Raw genomic sequence first — 12,027 nt, 5'->3', positions numbered from 1 at the left:
TGATTTAATACCCGAACGCGTAGCGTTAGGTTTTAAATAAAAAAAATTAGAGCTATTATCATTTCGTTATATACCTCTGATTTTCCAACACAGTACGTTTATCTCCATTCTACCATAACCGTGTTATTAAGATTTTGCAAACATACATACTGTGTTGGAAAATCAGAGGTATATAACGTGATTATATACCTCTGAATGACTTTGATTAACCAATCACAATCCAGTATTAACTGAAGTCATGGTAGAATCCTATTTATTGGAGAGAGCAGTCCATGTTACTGTTCTTGGAATCGTTCCTCTCATCACGCTTCATGGTGGGGCGGAGGGGATGCCTAGTGGATGCCTAGTGGACATCATCACGCTGGATGTACATAATCTTTTAAAAGTGAAACCTGTGAAGATCCAGGTTAGAATTGGTTTTCAGCAACCAATGCTTGTCGTAAGAGGCGACTGACGTAAGTGGTCAGACTAGCTTACTTGGTTGACACATGTCATCGTATGCCAATAGATCGATGCTCATGATGTTGATCACTGGTTTGTCTGTTCCAGACTTGATTATTTACAGACTGTTTTTATATGGCTGGAATATTGCTGAGTGCAGCAACAACCAAACAACTCTTAAAAGAGATGAAAATCTCAGATATACAGAGATTTAGGTCATTTCATTGGTGGTAGGCTTGTGGAAGATGAGACCTGTGCACTGTATCACTATGACTCCCTATACAAAGAGAAGATAGCATTAAAAAATCTATCTTCATCTGTGCCAAAGTTGATTTGGTTATTAAATGAACATCAGCCTCCATGACATCTAATTAAGTCCTTGGAGAGTTACCTCCCCTGGATTTGGCTCCTTCACATCCCAACAATCAGATGATGACAATAATCATCCTGTTCTGATGCACCAGATTCCAGCCATGTTTCTCACATCACATAACTGCTATATTTGAACATGCTGTGCAGGTCCACATAAGTCAATGGAGAGTTACATCCCTTGGATAACTGCTATTTCATAGTTATAGTGAGTGAGTGAGTTTAGTAATACGCCGCTTATTCCAATTTCGAGCAATATCACAGCGGGGAACACCAGAAATGGGCTTCACACATTGTACCCATGTGGGGAATCGAACTCACAGTTATAAGTACGGTGTGATTGTAAGTGAGGCAGCAGAGTTGAAAGAGAGGAGTATTCAACCTCATACGATCGATGGGAAGTACAGCTCCAGGTATTGAGGTGGCTCCTCTGTGAAGATGCACAGGGCTGAAATGATCTCTAACAGATGGACTTCTTGAAGCCGGGGAAGGTCTTTCATCGCCAGCAAGAGGTGAATCGGGAAGTCCGAAGTCATTTTTTCTTCGACCGTTTAGCTGATGTGTTGTTGGTTCTTGCCTGTGCTGCTCTTTTTGGTGGACTTAATGATATTTTCTTTACCTGTACAAATGGAATAAACAACAATTAAACATTATTTACGTGGACCTTTTGGTGAACTTAATGATATTTTCTTTACCTATACAAATGGAATAAACAACAATCAAACATTATTTACGTGTATCACCATACTCCAGTATCTCATTGATGGAAATCAAACAGGATTCATACCTGGGCGATGTACTACTGATAATATTAGAAACCTGTATGACATAATATATGAGCTGAAAAAAGAGGATAGACCGGGCCTGTTAATTCTAATAGATTTTGAAAAAGCATTTGATACTGTTTCAAAACAATTTATATTCAAAGTGTTAAGAAATTCGGTTTGGGGCCAAAAATTATAAAATGGATTAGAATCCTCACTAACAACGCTAACTCATGTGTAATTCAAAATGGCCTCCTGTCCTCTTTTTTTCAAAACGGCCCGGGATATCGTCAGGGCGATGCAGTGTCCCCATATCTCTTTCTCTTTGTTGCAGAGGTACTTGGAATTATGATCAGAGAAAATAGATAATAAAGAACCTAAATTAGATCAATACGCTGACGATACACAACTTTTCCTTGATGGATCTGACAATAGCTTGAAGAGTGCTCTAGATACACTGGACACTTTTCACCAAATTTCTGGACTTCAGGTGAATATTGTGAAGACCAAAGCAATATGGCTAGGATCCAAGGCAGACTCTAATGCAACACTATGTGAAGATAGAAAATTAAATTGGATAAAATCTGACTTCGAAGTGTTGGGAATTACTTTAAATTTACAGTTGGACAATCTCTGGGTCATACATACTAGGAAAAGACTACAATCAATACATAAACTACTGGCAAACTGAAGGAGAAGAAAGTTGACCTGAATAGGTAAAATTACTGTAATAAAATCATTGATACTGTCCGCATTAGTTCATATATTCTCTGCCTTACAAAATCCACCAAAAGAATTTGTAAACAACCTCAATAACATCCTGTTCAACTTTATTTGGGATGGTAAGCAGGATAAAATCAAGAGAACTACTTTAATAAGAGACTATGAGGATGGAGGATTAAGGATGGTAGACATTAATAATTTTATCTCAGCACTCAAAAATATAATTTCTGCGACGATATATAAAAGAAAAAGACAGGGCTTCTGAACTTTCCGATTTCAGCTTATTTCTTATAGTCCGTTTGGCTCAAAAGCGGACCGGAGCAGAGAGTGAGTGAGTTTAGTTTTATGCTGCACTCAGCAATATTCCAGCTATATGGCAGCGTATTTAGAGATGTGTTTGGGGGTTTAACACCCAATGTCAGCCATATTCAAGCTATAAGACTGTGGCTTGTAAAGACTGGACATGGATCAGACAATTCAGTGATTGATCTGAGCAAGGATCCACGTCGTCAGTTTTCGATGACACACAATTAATCAGTGAGTGAGTTGGGTTTTACGCAGCTTTTAGCAATAATACAGCAATATCATGGCAGCGGACACCAGAAATGGATTTCACACATTGTACCCACATGGGGAATCGAACCCAGGTCTTCAGCATGATGAGCGGACCACAATCAATCAAGTCAGCAAGATTGATAACCTGATCCAAGATGCATAGACTGTAGGGGACCAATCAGAGTTGGCACAGGCTATTGATATGGATAAGCAATGTGGATAATTGAATTTATCATCTAATGGAGGGTGTTATCAGTGCAATAAAGCAATCTGATAAACTTGGTATCCAAATCTGTTAACTATGCAAATTACATCAATCCACGAACTACTTTCACAAAACTCCATACACGTTTTAACATTTCATTCATCACGTCGTCGCGAGTTTACATTGTTTGTAAACAAACATGGCTGCCCTCATTCTCAAAATTGGTGATTCTGTAAGAATTGATGACAGAGGTTCTGGAGTCGTTACTGCAGTAATTGACTTTGGAAAACATGAAACAGAGTACTTCGTTCAAATTGAAGGTAGGGATTATGAGGCACGCCTTGACGAAGACTGAAAGGCAATCGTCTAAGAAAGGTACCAACCGAGGATTTTGATCTATCGATCACAATACAGACGATGGATCGATTCCGTCAGGTATCAGAAACTGATATTGATGAGGTGATTACCCGCAATGAATATGGAAACACTACCAGGAAAGCCCTGCCTGATTTTGTTGTTGTTTTTTAGACAGAAAGATCTTGTTTTAAGCATGAGTTATGTTTGCACTGTATAAGTGACTAGTCACAACCATATGGTGCAGTCATGAACGACCTTCACCTTGGAATACCGCTAAGTATTCTTACGCGAATGCTCGATTCTCTTCATATAAATTTATGTATGATTTATTGCTTCTGTTTTTTTAGAGTAATTTTAAGAATGACAATATATGATAAAGAGATTATTAATTTCGAGGTGTGTTTCCATTATTATTAATATCATATATTAGGAATAAAAAATTATATATTATGCTCGCCAAAGGCACGCATAATACAAGTTTTATTCCTAATATATGATATTAATGATACGGAAACACACTCAGTTAATAATCTCTATATCCCTGAAGCCTTGTCACTACACACTGTGTTAGCTGCTCAAACATAAAAGTTTTCTCAAACTAAACATCTGGCGTGAGGGAATGTTTTCTGGCTGTACATAAGATTCCCAGGTAACACATCTGACAGTCTTCATGTTTGCCAAGTCTACACACCTGTGAATATCCAGGTTAGAATGGTTTTCAGCAACCCATGATTGTTTTAAGAGGTGACCAACAGGATCTAGTGTTCAAGCTCGCTGACTTGGTTGATGCATGTCATTGATCCCACAAGTAGATTGATGCTCATGATGTTAATCACTGGATTATCTGATCCACACTTGATTATTAACAGACCGTCATCACACAGTGTGGCCTTAAACAACAAAGAAGAGAGATGCCACTCATCTCAAATAATGACTGCCCAAAGTGCTGTCACTATACCTGCTCAACAAACTCACCTCAGTCTTGCTGACGTCTTTAAAGTGCTTCAGATCAGCAGCAAACAGCACCTGTAGACAGAGAGTGAGTGAGTGAGTTGGGTATACTGCTGCTTAGAACAGTATTCCAGGTTGGCATCATAGCGTGTCAGCTCAAGGACACCTCAAGTAATGCAGGTTTCAGACATTTAATTTTTAAAAAACCACAAGCATGGGTATGGTTTTAAGAAATCTGGAAACAGAATCAAGGTTATCTGGGATGTAAAACTATTGAGGGGAAACAACTATTGCGATAGCGATTGTCTATTGCGACCTTGAATTGTCTCATTTGAGGTTATTTCCAAACTGAATGCATAATTTATATGGAATAAAAACAAGTTGAAGTAGTTTCAGTCTCTTTTGATAACTGACAAGAAACTTGAAACCCAGATCAAGTAAACAGTTATAAGCATAAACTCAATGAAGCTGTCTCAAAGTGAACAAATCTGGTACATTTAACAACGAAAGTGAATAACTAAACTATCGATAGTCACACATACTATCGATGCATATCGATAGTTTTTCGTCTTTACCATGAATTAATTGCTATCTGAGACTCAACAGTTGCAATCCATCGATAGTTCGATGCATCGTTACAGCCCTATAAAACCACAACCAGTTGTGTCCAAGGGACATAACTCTGCACAGTGAATTGGAATGAGTTAGACATTTGGACCAATAATGATTCTGCGGGCACAAATGCTATACATCCGGTACGACAATGATAATATATGAATCTCCTTTTACGCTCCACTTGGTATCAGATTCTATGAGAATTCATACAACACTGCAGTGTTAATCAGGATAAATGTGGTTCATTGTTTCTGTTACAAGGACAATAATGGTTTCAGCACTCTTCCAAACATATGACAAGGATGAGCATGTGTAAGAAATTGCGTGTGCCCAGACAACATACTTGCCACCCACCCCCACAGAGCCTTGAAGGCATCCCTGTAACCATGGTGATCTCACCTAGTGTGCCCAGTCAGCATACTCCCCCTTGTGCCCTGAAGACATCCCATGTAACCATGGTGATCTCACCTAGTGTGCCCAGCCAGCATACTCCCCCTTGTGCCCTGAAGACATCCCATGTAACCATGGTGATCTCACCTAGTGTGCCCAGCCAGCATACTCCCCTTGTGCCAAGAAGGTATCCACATGTAACCATGGTGAACTCACCTAGTGTGCCCAGTCAGCATACTCAGCATACTCCCCTTTGTGCGAGAATGAATACATCCCCTATAACCATCATCGTGAGGTGAACTTAGTATGAGTGTGCCCAGCCAGCATACTCCCCACAGAGCCCTGAAGGAGTCCCCTGTAAAAGAAATGCCAGCTGAATCATAATTGAAGATCTAGACACGATATGAAAAGAGACGAAACATGTTGTTGTTTTTCTTTAATGATATCATGTCAAACAACATAACAAACTTTATATTGCTTATATTAAAGCTGCATTTTCTTCTTGTTCCAAATAAAATAAACCAAATGGGTATATTAATCATCTCGTGCAAAATCAAAGCAATTTTGTAATAATAAACCTTCATCATGCTCCCTATGTTCATATATATATCTGGACACATGTATATTTGGAGGTTTGTCTCCCCAACTTTTACATGTTTACATAAGTATAAGTCAAAACCAACAAATTCATGAAATGAACACAACAAATTTTGCATGTGCCGGGTTACCTATTTCCTTGTAGAGTTTATCGATGCCAGCGTATCTACTTGCTTGTGCTGTAGTTTATGGGATGTAGTGTCCGACAGCTGCGATCCATGTACAGTCATTAGACACGTGTGTATCTACATATAGATGGATTGATCCTGGCTTGTCCATGGACATCAGACAAACACAATCAGCAACCTAAAATACATACACCATGTATAGTCATTAGACATATGTAGTACATAACGACATAGATAACCTAAAATACATACACATAGATGGACATAGATGGACATCAGACATCCGACATATGTAGAATGCAACTTAAGAAACCTACACTATAGACAGATGTCATATCTCCGTATGCACAGACATTTATCATGTTCATAATACATAAATTACACAACAGATAACACAGTCATTTATGTACACAATATTTAACAAACAGATTTCAGAAATATGCAGTTTGCAGCCTCAACACATTATGTTTCATCTTGTTCAGCTTTCAAAACTATGCACATCCTGGGGTCCTCTAAAATGTTTAGTATGGCCTAAAAAAAATAATGTTGTGGTTACGATTACCCGACCGACCCTTGAATTCTGGAATTCTTATTTTTTTTAAGCTGTATGAATAAAATAAGTGTTCGGATACCATTTTTTTTCCCCGGCACAGACGGACATCGGTCATTCTAATACAAAAAGTCAACATGATGGCCGCAAGCTTGATTGAATAAACAATTACACATTGATAAATGTGTAATTAGTTTGTACTTTACTTCTTAAAAAAATGTAAAAAAAAAATCCAACCTATGTACCCTAAATTTTAAAGAGGTGTAATTGGAACCACAACATTTTTTTATTTGGCCTATATGTGTATTTGACTTTCCAGGGGAAGCATAGGACATAGTTTTGTCAAAACGATATTTATAAAAATTGGTAAATTGGATGTTCCAGATAACATTTTACTTTTTTAAGCACTGACCAAACATATTTTCTATTGTATTACAGCCACTGCAGGTGCCCCTGACTGACATAACAACCGACTGTGTGTGTGTCTCACCTTGGCTCCGACACCACACAGCTTCATCAGTTCTCTCTTCGCATCCTCGTACGGCATATTCCTCAGGGAGTAGAGCCATTCCTCAGAATGGTTGTCACATATGTACTTTGCCGTCACATTGATGTACTTAGCCCTGTACCCAAACCCGAGCTCCCGCAACTTTGCCTCGACTCCAGGAGCAGCTAGTGCTGAGACTTGTGGGAAGGAATGATGCAATTTCCCATCAACCTCTGTAATCTCAGCACCATACTGATCACACAGCTTCTCGACCATGGAGCTGATCCGACTGATATGGTTGTTGGAGGAACAGATAAAGGAGAACAAATTTTCAACTGGATCTTGGCGTAACATTCGGATTCCTTGAAACGAAGATGATATTTTTTTGAAATTTTGATCAGCTGCTGACCATGATTTGTAAAGTTTTCCAAGGTTGACACTCAACTGAAAATAATCACAGAGAATACTTTCATAAACATTCTCAGAGCTGAAGAGTGGTTCCTCCTTCACTTTAATCTTATGCATATTGTTTGTATTTATACTTATATCCCAATCACTGTCACCCATTTCACCAGGGCACTCCACTTTGATTCTTTGTTCATCTGATTTTACAGAAAGGTGGAGGCTCTCTTTGGATTCAGATTTTATCTGTGTTTGGAGGCTTTGGTCAGATTTGCATGCATCAGGTTTGATTTGCCGAGTGAACACCTGGTAATAAACTTTTGATGCATCCTGCTTCAGTCTCCATACCTGGTGTCCAATCACACCTGTCCACACACCTGGAGTCACCTCCTTCCACCTGCAATAATCATCAATAGATACAATAAGTAAGTGAATCTGGTGAGCAAAATGCACACAGGTGTTTGTATTGTTGAAAATAATATGTCCTAGATCCAACAGTCGTTTCTCTGAAAGCCATCTGATGAACAAGTGTTGGACCTAGGACATATTATTTTCAGCAATACAAGCCCCTGTGAAAATGTACACATGGTTCTAGACTTCTCGTTGTCAAATGCTGCTACCTGCAGGATCTCCACTGATCAAAAGCAGAGTTTGTGCATGCTGTCTTTGATAATCAGACCCTAGCCAGAGCTAAAATGGCTCTCTTCATGCTCATCAAAACAGCACCAAGTGAAAACTGCACCTACAAGCTAAAATGGAATCTTGCCAACAGCTTCTGTGGGTTATTTGTTTTTCTTTGTCTTAAGAAACAAACAACACAGTTTGCTTTATATTGTGTTTACACTTGGATCTACTGCACATTAATCACTGACACTGATTGTGAATAACGCATACATATTATCACACCAACAGATCTAATAATTATTGTTACTATCAACATGATCAAAACAAGGTGTCATTTTCAATTCAGCTTCAGTAACTATTATCGCATGATGAAATCATTGATGCTATGCTGATGTGGCATTTTGGATTATAGCTAAAACGGCACCACAACAAAACGGCACCAAATTTGTTTGGCAAAAACAGCACCATATTGGCGAAAACGGGTACTGATTTCTGAGCACCATACACAAAACAAAGTATGAAGTTGTATTTTTTATTTCATTTCATTATAACATCGCAAGATTATAACAACCATAAATTGACTTAGTACAGCTTGTTCAGCTTGACCTGAGCTACTCTACATATGCATGCCGGGAGGTCAAATGGCACAAACGGCTGGTCGAGTTAACTTCATTAAATAGGGGAGCAGAGAATGTTATTAATGTTGCATTCACACATGCACACATGGATTCATTACAGCCCCATTCGGAAACAATAAACCATCTGTAGCTTCTTTTTTAAGAAAGTTAGGACATTGCTGACGATTTTTCGACACAGAGATGTCAAACGGCGACCTTGTCTCGGCTGACTATGTTGACAATAAACTGACAAAGATGCACCCCTTCACAATAATAGACCAAACCAGTTGTGACACGGTCACACAATGCATTAGTATTCACTTGATCAGGTCAAGCTGAACAAGCTGTAGTCTCACAGTCCCCAGATAGCATTCGGACGTTGGCCCAACGTTGGCAATGTTGGCCAAACCATTGCCAATGTTGGGCCAACGTCTGAATGCTATCTGGGTCCCTGAATCATATTATTTTCTCTTCTTCCCAACCAATTATATTGTAACTCAATATAACCCAAGTCTAGATTTTCCCCAGGTTCGGAATCTCTCATTTCACTGAAATCCATTTTCAATCTAAATGTAGCTAAACCCTAACCCAAGGATCGGAACAGTTGTTTGCCTCTAGAAGTCTGACTGGATAGCAGTGGAGCGTGGGGCAAGCAGTGCTATAGAGAGACAGCGGGGGCGCTATACACCTATTCTCACTAATGAGGTGCAATTGATGTCGCCAGCCATTTGTTCATAATCCAACAAATATTGTGCCCAGTATTTGCATTATTCACAAAGTCTTATACTTGCCCTAGCCAATAAACACTGTTTCGGGTCATCTGTCCTTATACTGGCATTGCAGGAAAAGTCAAAGTTGGCAAAAAGATACGTACGTTACTGTCGCCATGTCGGAGACGATTCACTTAAATTATTACTGTCATTTTGATTTTGCAGTTTGGGTTTCAGATTGAATATTTAAAGAACAATGTACTTATTACGCTGCTTTCAAATGAGAATAAGAAGGCAAACCATCCAAATCGGAATAGTTAAAGAGTGTTGAAATTTTGTCGCCAAACTTTGGATACATAAGTTGTGTTTTTCTGGATGACAGTGTAGCAGCGTACCTTTCTGGCTTAAGTGAAGTACAGTATCAATTATTTATACTCAAAACATTTACCTAGTTAATTACGACAGGTTTTAACTATAGTATAGCTCATATCACGATCAGTAGTGTGTATAGATTTGCAAAAATGAAAATGAAAACCATTGAAAATATACATATGTAACCGTTACATACGTTACTAGAAAGTACGGAATTAAGTGTTCCGAAACAATATGATTATGTTTTGGCTATACCTACTTTATGTGGCGACAGTCATCGAACAGCAGACACATTTTGAGAGAGAAACCACATCAGTTTTATGAGGTAATGTTGTTTAAAATTCAGGTGATACCATGCATAATTAAAGACGTCATGTTAAACATGTTACAAAGTGTAATTCTTTCAAATTGTCATCATGTGTTTTAACTACCATCATAACAAACAGGAAAGCAATGCTAAGGGCATCATTTGGTGGTCCAGTTTTTGATCAAGGCATGCTAAAGTTACTGATACATACGTTATCAACAGTAACGTAGGTAACAACATTTGTTGAAGGTTTCAAACGTAAATGTCATATCATTTGAAGTCAGAAACTTGTTTTTTTTTAAAACATTCAGACTTAAACTGGCAATCAGTGTTATTTAATGTCCTTTTATTTTCACATTATGAGCTATGTGTTGGGAAAGAGATGGTCACCTCTCTGAATGATATGAAAATTGATATGGATATTTGATTGTTTAATGGGATTGAAGGATTGATGTACAAATGAAAGGTACTTTAGTAGCTTATCAGACAGAGTTTATATATTTGTAATAACATTTGGATTAGTCCTGGGTCTTTGTTATGTGAAAGAGCATAATTATAGGGTAATTATGTATCGAAATGTATTATACATAACGTTACTCATTTGTTTCTTATTTCAAGTGGGAAAATGTAGAGCAGAAATTCAGACAGAATATCGGTAAATTCGGAAAGCAAAAGGACCCGCCTTCCTTGAGAAAGAACGATCGCTGATACAGTCTTGTTATGTTCCTTTTGCCAAATTTATGATGATTAATATTGATCACCCTGATATTGTCTTTATGTAGCACTAAAAACTGTAAAGGAAGAAACGATAGAATCTTGTAATCCTGAAGAAAACGATGCTGATGTGTTTTAATCGATGTTTAGGTAAGAAAAAGTATTATTCTTCATAATAAAAATCTTATTTGAAACAATTGAAAGTTGGGCTACATATGTTACTGTTTGTACTGCAAAAAGTGACTGGTAATTTTCATGAGTTTTATGTTGTTGCAGCTGGCTATCGATCAAATATTTTGCTACTCAGTTTTTGGTCTACTACGCCCTCAGATTGTCGGCTTATCTAGTTATCAGGTTTGATTTTAGAATGTTTTTGCAATTTGTTGGTATTTTTTAAAAAGCAATCTGAGTAATAATGATTTACAATGTGTATGTCAAAGTACTTCTAAAGTCTTTGAGCAGACATGTGTGTTACTAAATCGCCAAACTCATGCGGAATATTTGATAGGTTACTCAAATAATTTATCACATTGTCACTTAATTCTCTAGTCAGAAGAACTAGTCACGTACGTATCAGGTGATATTTTTTTATAATTCAAGGTGCCAGATTTAGATAACAGCTGTATGGTTATTTTTAAAATGGTGTGGCTGAAAAAGTGATATGTAATAGACCATATACCAAACTGTCTAAATAAAATGTTTTTGCATAGATTTTGTGTAGTTGATTTTTGACTTACGAAGGCTTACCCATTTGCACCTCATTAGTGAGAACGGGCGTATAGTGCGATAATTGCTCCACGGCGGTAAGGCATCGTTGGCTGGGGCTGCATTCTACACGTAGTTGCTAGTTTCTATCAACATTATATGAAATTTCAAGGGGGATACGGGCGACAGTCTTTCCTCAGCACCACGGCATGATAACCATGGTCGATTGTCCTATCATACCTGGCTTATCCCGATAAGACAGTTAGCAATGAAAGGAGGACCTGTGGTATTTACTTGGTTAAACACACTTTTATCGGCAACCAACCAACCTGAAGGACTGACCACATTTTAGAGTATGGTCAAGGCGAAGTTCCGACAAAGCACATGGCATTATCTTCCAAGCGCTCGACATTTTGTTTACGTTATTACTTCCCTTTGAGATTT

The 12,027-nt window shown here is 38.1% G+C and overlaps 1 protein-coding gene and 1 long non-coding RNA gene across 6 annotated transcripts; both read right to left on the bottom strand.

Annotated features, from left to right (window-relative positions):
• Positions 1-636: 636 nt before the first annotated feature.
• On the bottom strand, positions 637-5,599 carry LOC124290697. Of its 3 annotated transcripts, none has more exons than XR_006902007.1 (3): positions 5,587-5,599; positions 4,390-4,440; positions 637-1,429 (listed from the first exon to the last, which is right to left on the bottom strand). It is a non-coding gene; the product is annotated as an uncharacterized LOC124290697 (long non-coding RNA). The 3 variants fall into 3 exon arrangements; XR_006902006.1 differs by lacking the exon at positions 5,587-5,599 and adding an exon at positions 5,518-5,543; XR_006902008.1 differs by lacking the exon at positions 5,587-5,599 and adding an exon at positions 5,449-5,471.
• A 78-nt stretch (positions 5,600-5,677) lies between these two features.
• LOC124290695 (N-glycosylase/DNA lyase-like) lies at positions 5,678-11,999 on the bottom strand. Of its 3 annotated transcripts, XM_046727496.1 has the most exons (5): positions 11,913-11,994; positions 7,883-7,931; positions 7,136-7,576; positions 6,099-6,273; positions 5,678-5,725 (listed from the first exon to the last, which is right to left on the bottom strand). In XM_046727496.1, the coding sequence occupies exons 1-4, from the start codon at positions 11,972-11,974 to the stop codon at positions 6,154-6,156; spliced, it is 672 nt and encodes a 223-aa protein (XP_046583452.1). In that variant the 5' UTR covers positions 11,975-11,994; the 3' UTR covers positions 5,678-5,725; positions 6,099-6,153. The 3 variants fall into 3 exon arrangements, with proteins under 3 accessions (XP_046583452.1, XP_046583450.1, XP_046583451.1); XM_046727494.1 differs by having other exon boundaries at positions 7,136-7,931; positions 11,913-11,999; XM_046727495.1 differs by lacking the exons at positions 5,678-5,725; positions 6,099-6,273 and adding an exon at positions 6,420-6,432 and having other exon boundaries at positions 7,082-7,931; positions 11,913-11,999.
• Between the last annotated feature and the right edge of the window lie 28 nt (positions 12,000-12,027).

This window comes from Haliotis rubra, unplaced genomic scaffold (assembly GCF_003918875.1).
Source record: "Haliotis rubra isolate DU_JTF1 unplaced genomic scaffold, ASM391887v1 Scf470, whole genome shotgun sequence".
Lineage (NCBI taxonomy): Eukaryota > Metazoa > Mollusca > Gastropoda > Lepetellida > Haliotidae > Haliotis > Haliotis rubra.
This window is presented reverse-complemented; position numbering and strand designations above follow the sequence as displayed.

Bases quoted from the DNA above. Each gene is read 5' to 3' on its own strand.
- LOC124290695 (XM_046727494.1), bottom strand. From the start codon at position 11,995: ATGTCGAGCGCTTGGAAGATAATGCCATGTGCTTTGTCGGAACTTCGC. The intron at 7,932-11,912 runs GTTGGTTGGTTG...TGATTATTGCAG, and splicing joins AAATGTGGTCAGTCCTTCAG to GTGGAAGGAGGTGACTCCAG. The intron at 6,274-7,135 runs GTGAGACACACA...TATGTATTTTAG, and splicing joins TGTGTGGTGTCGGAGCCAAG to GTTGCTGATTGTGTTTGTCT.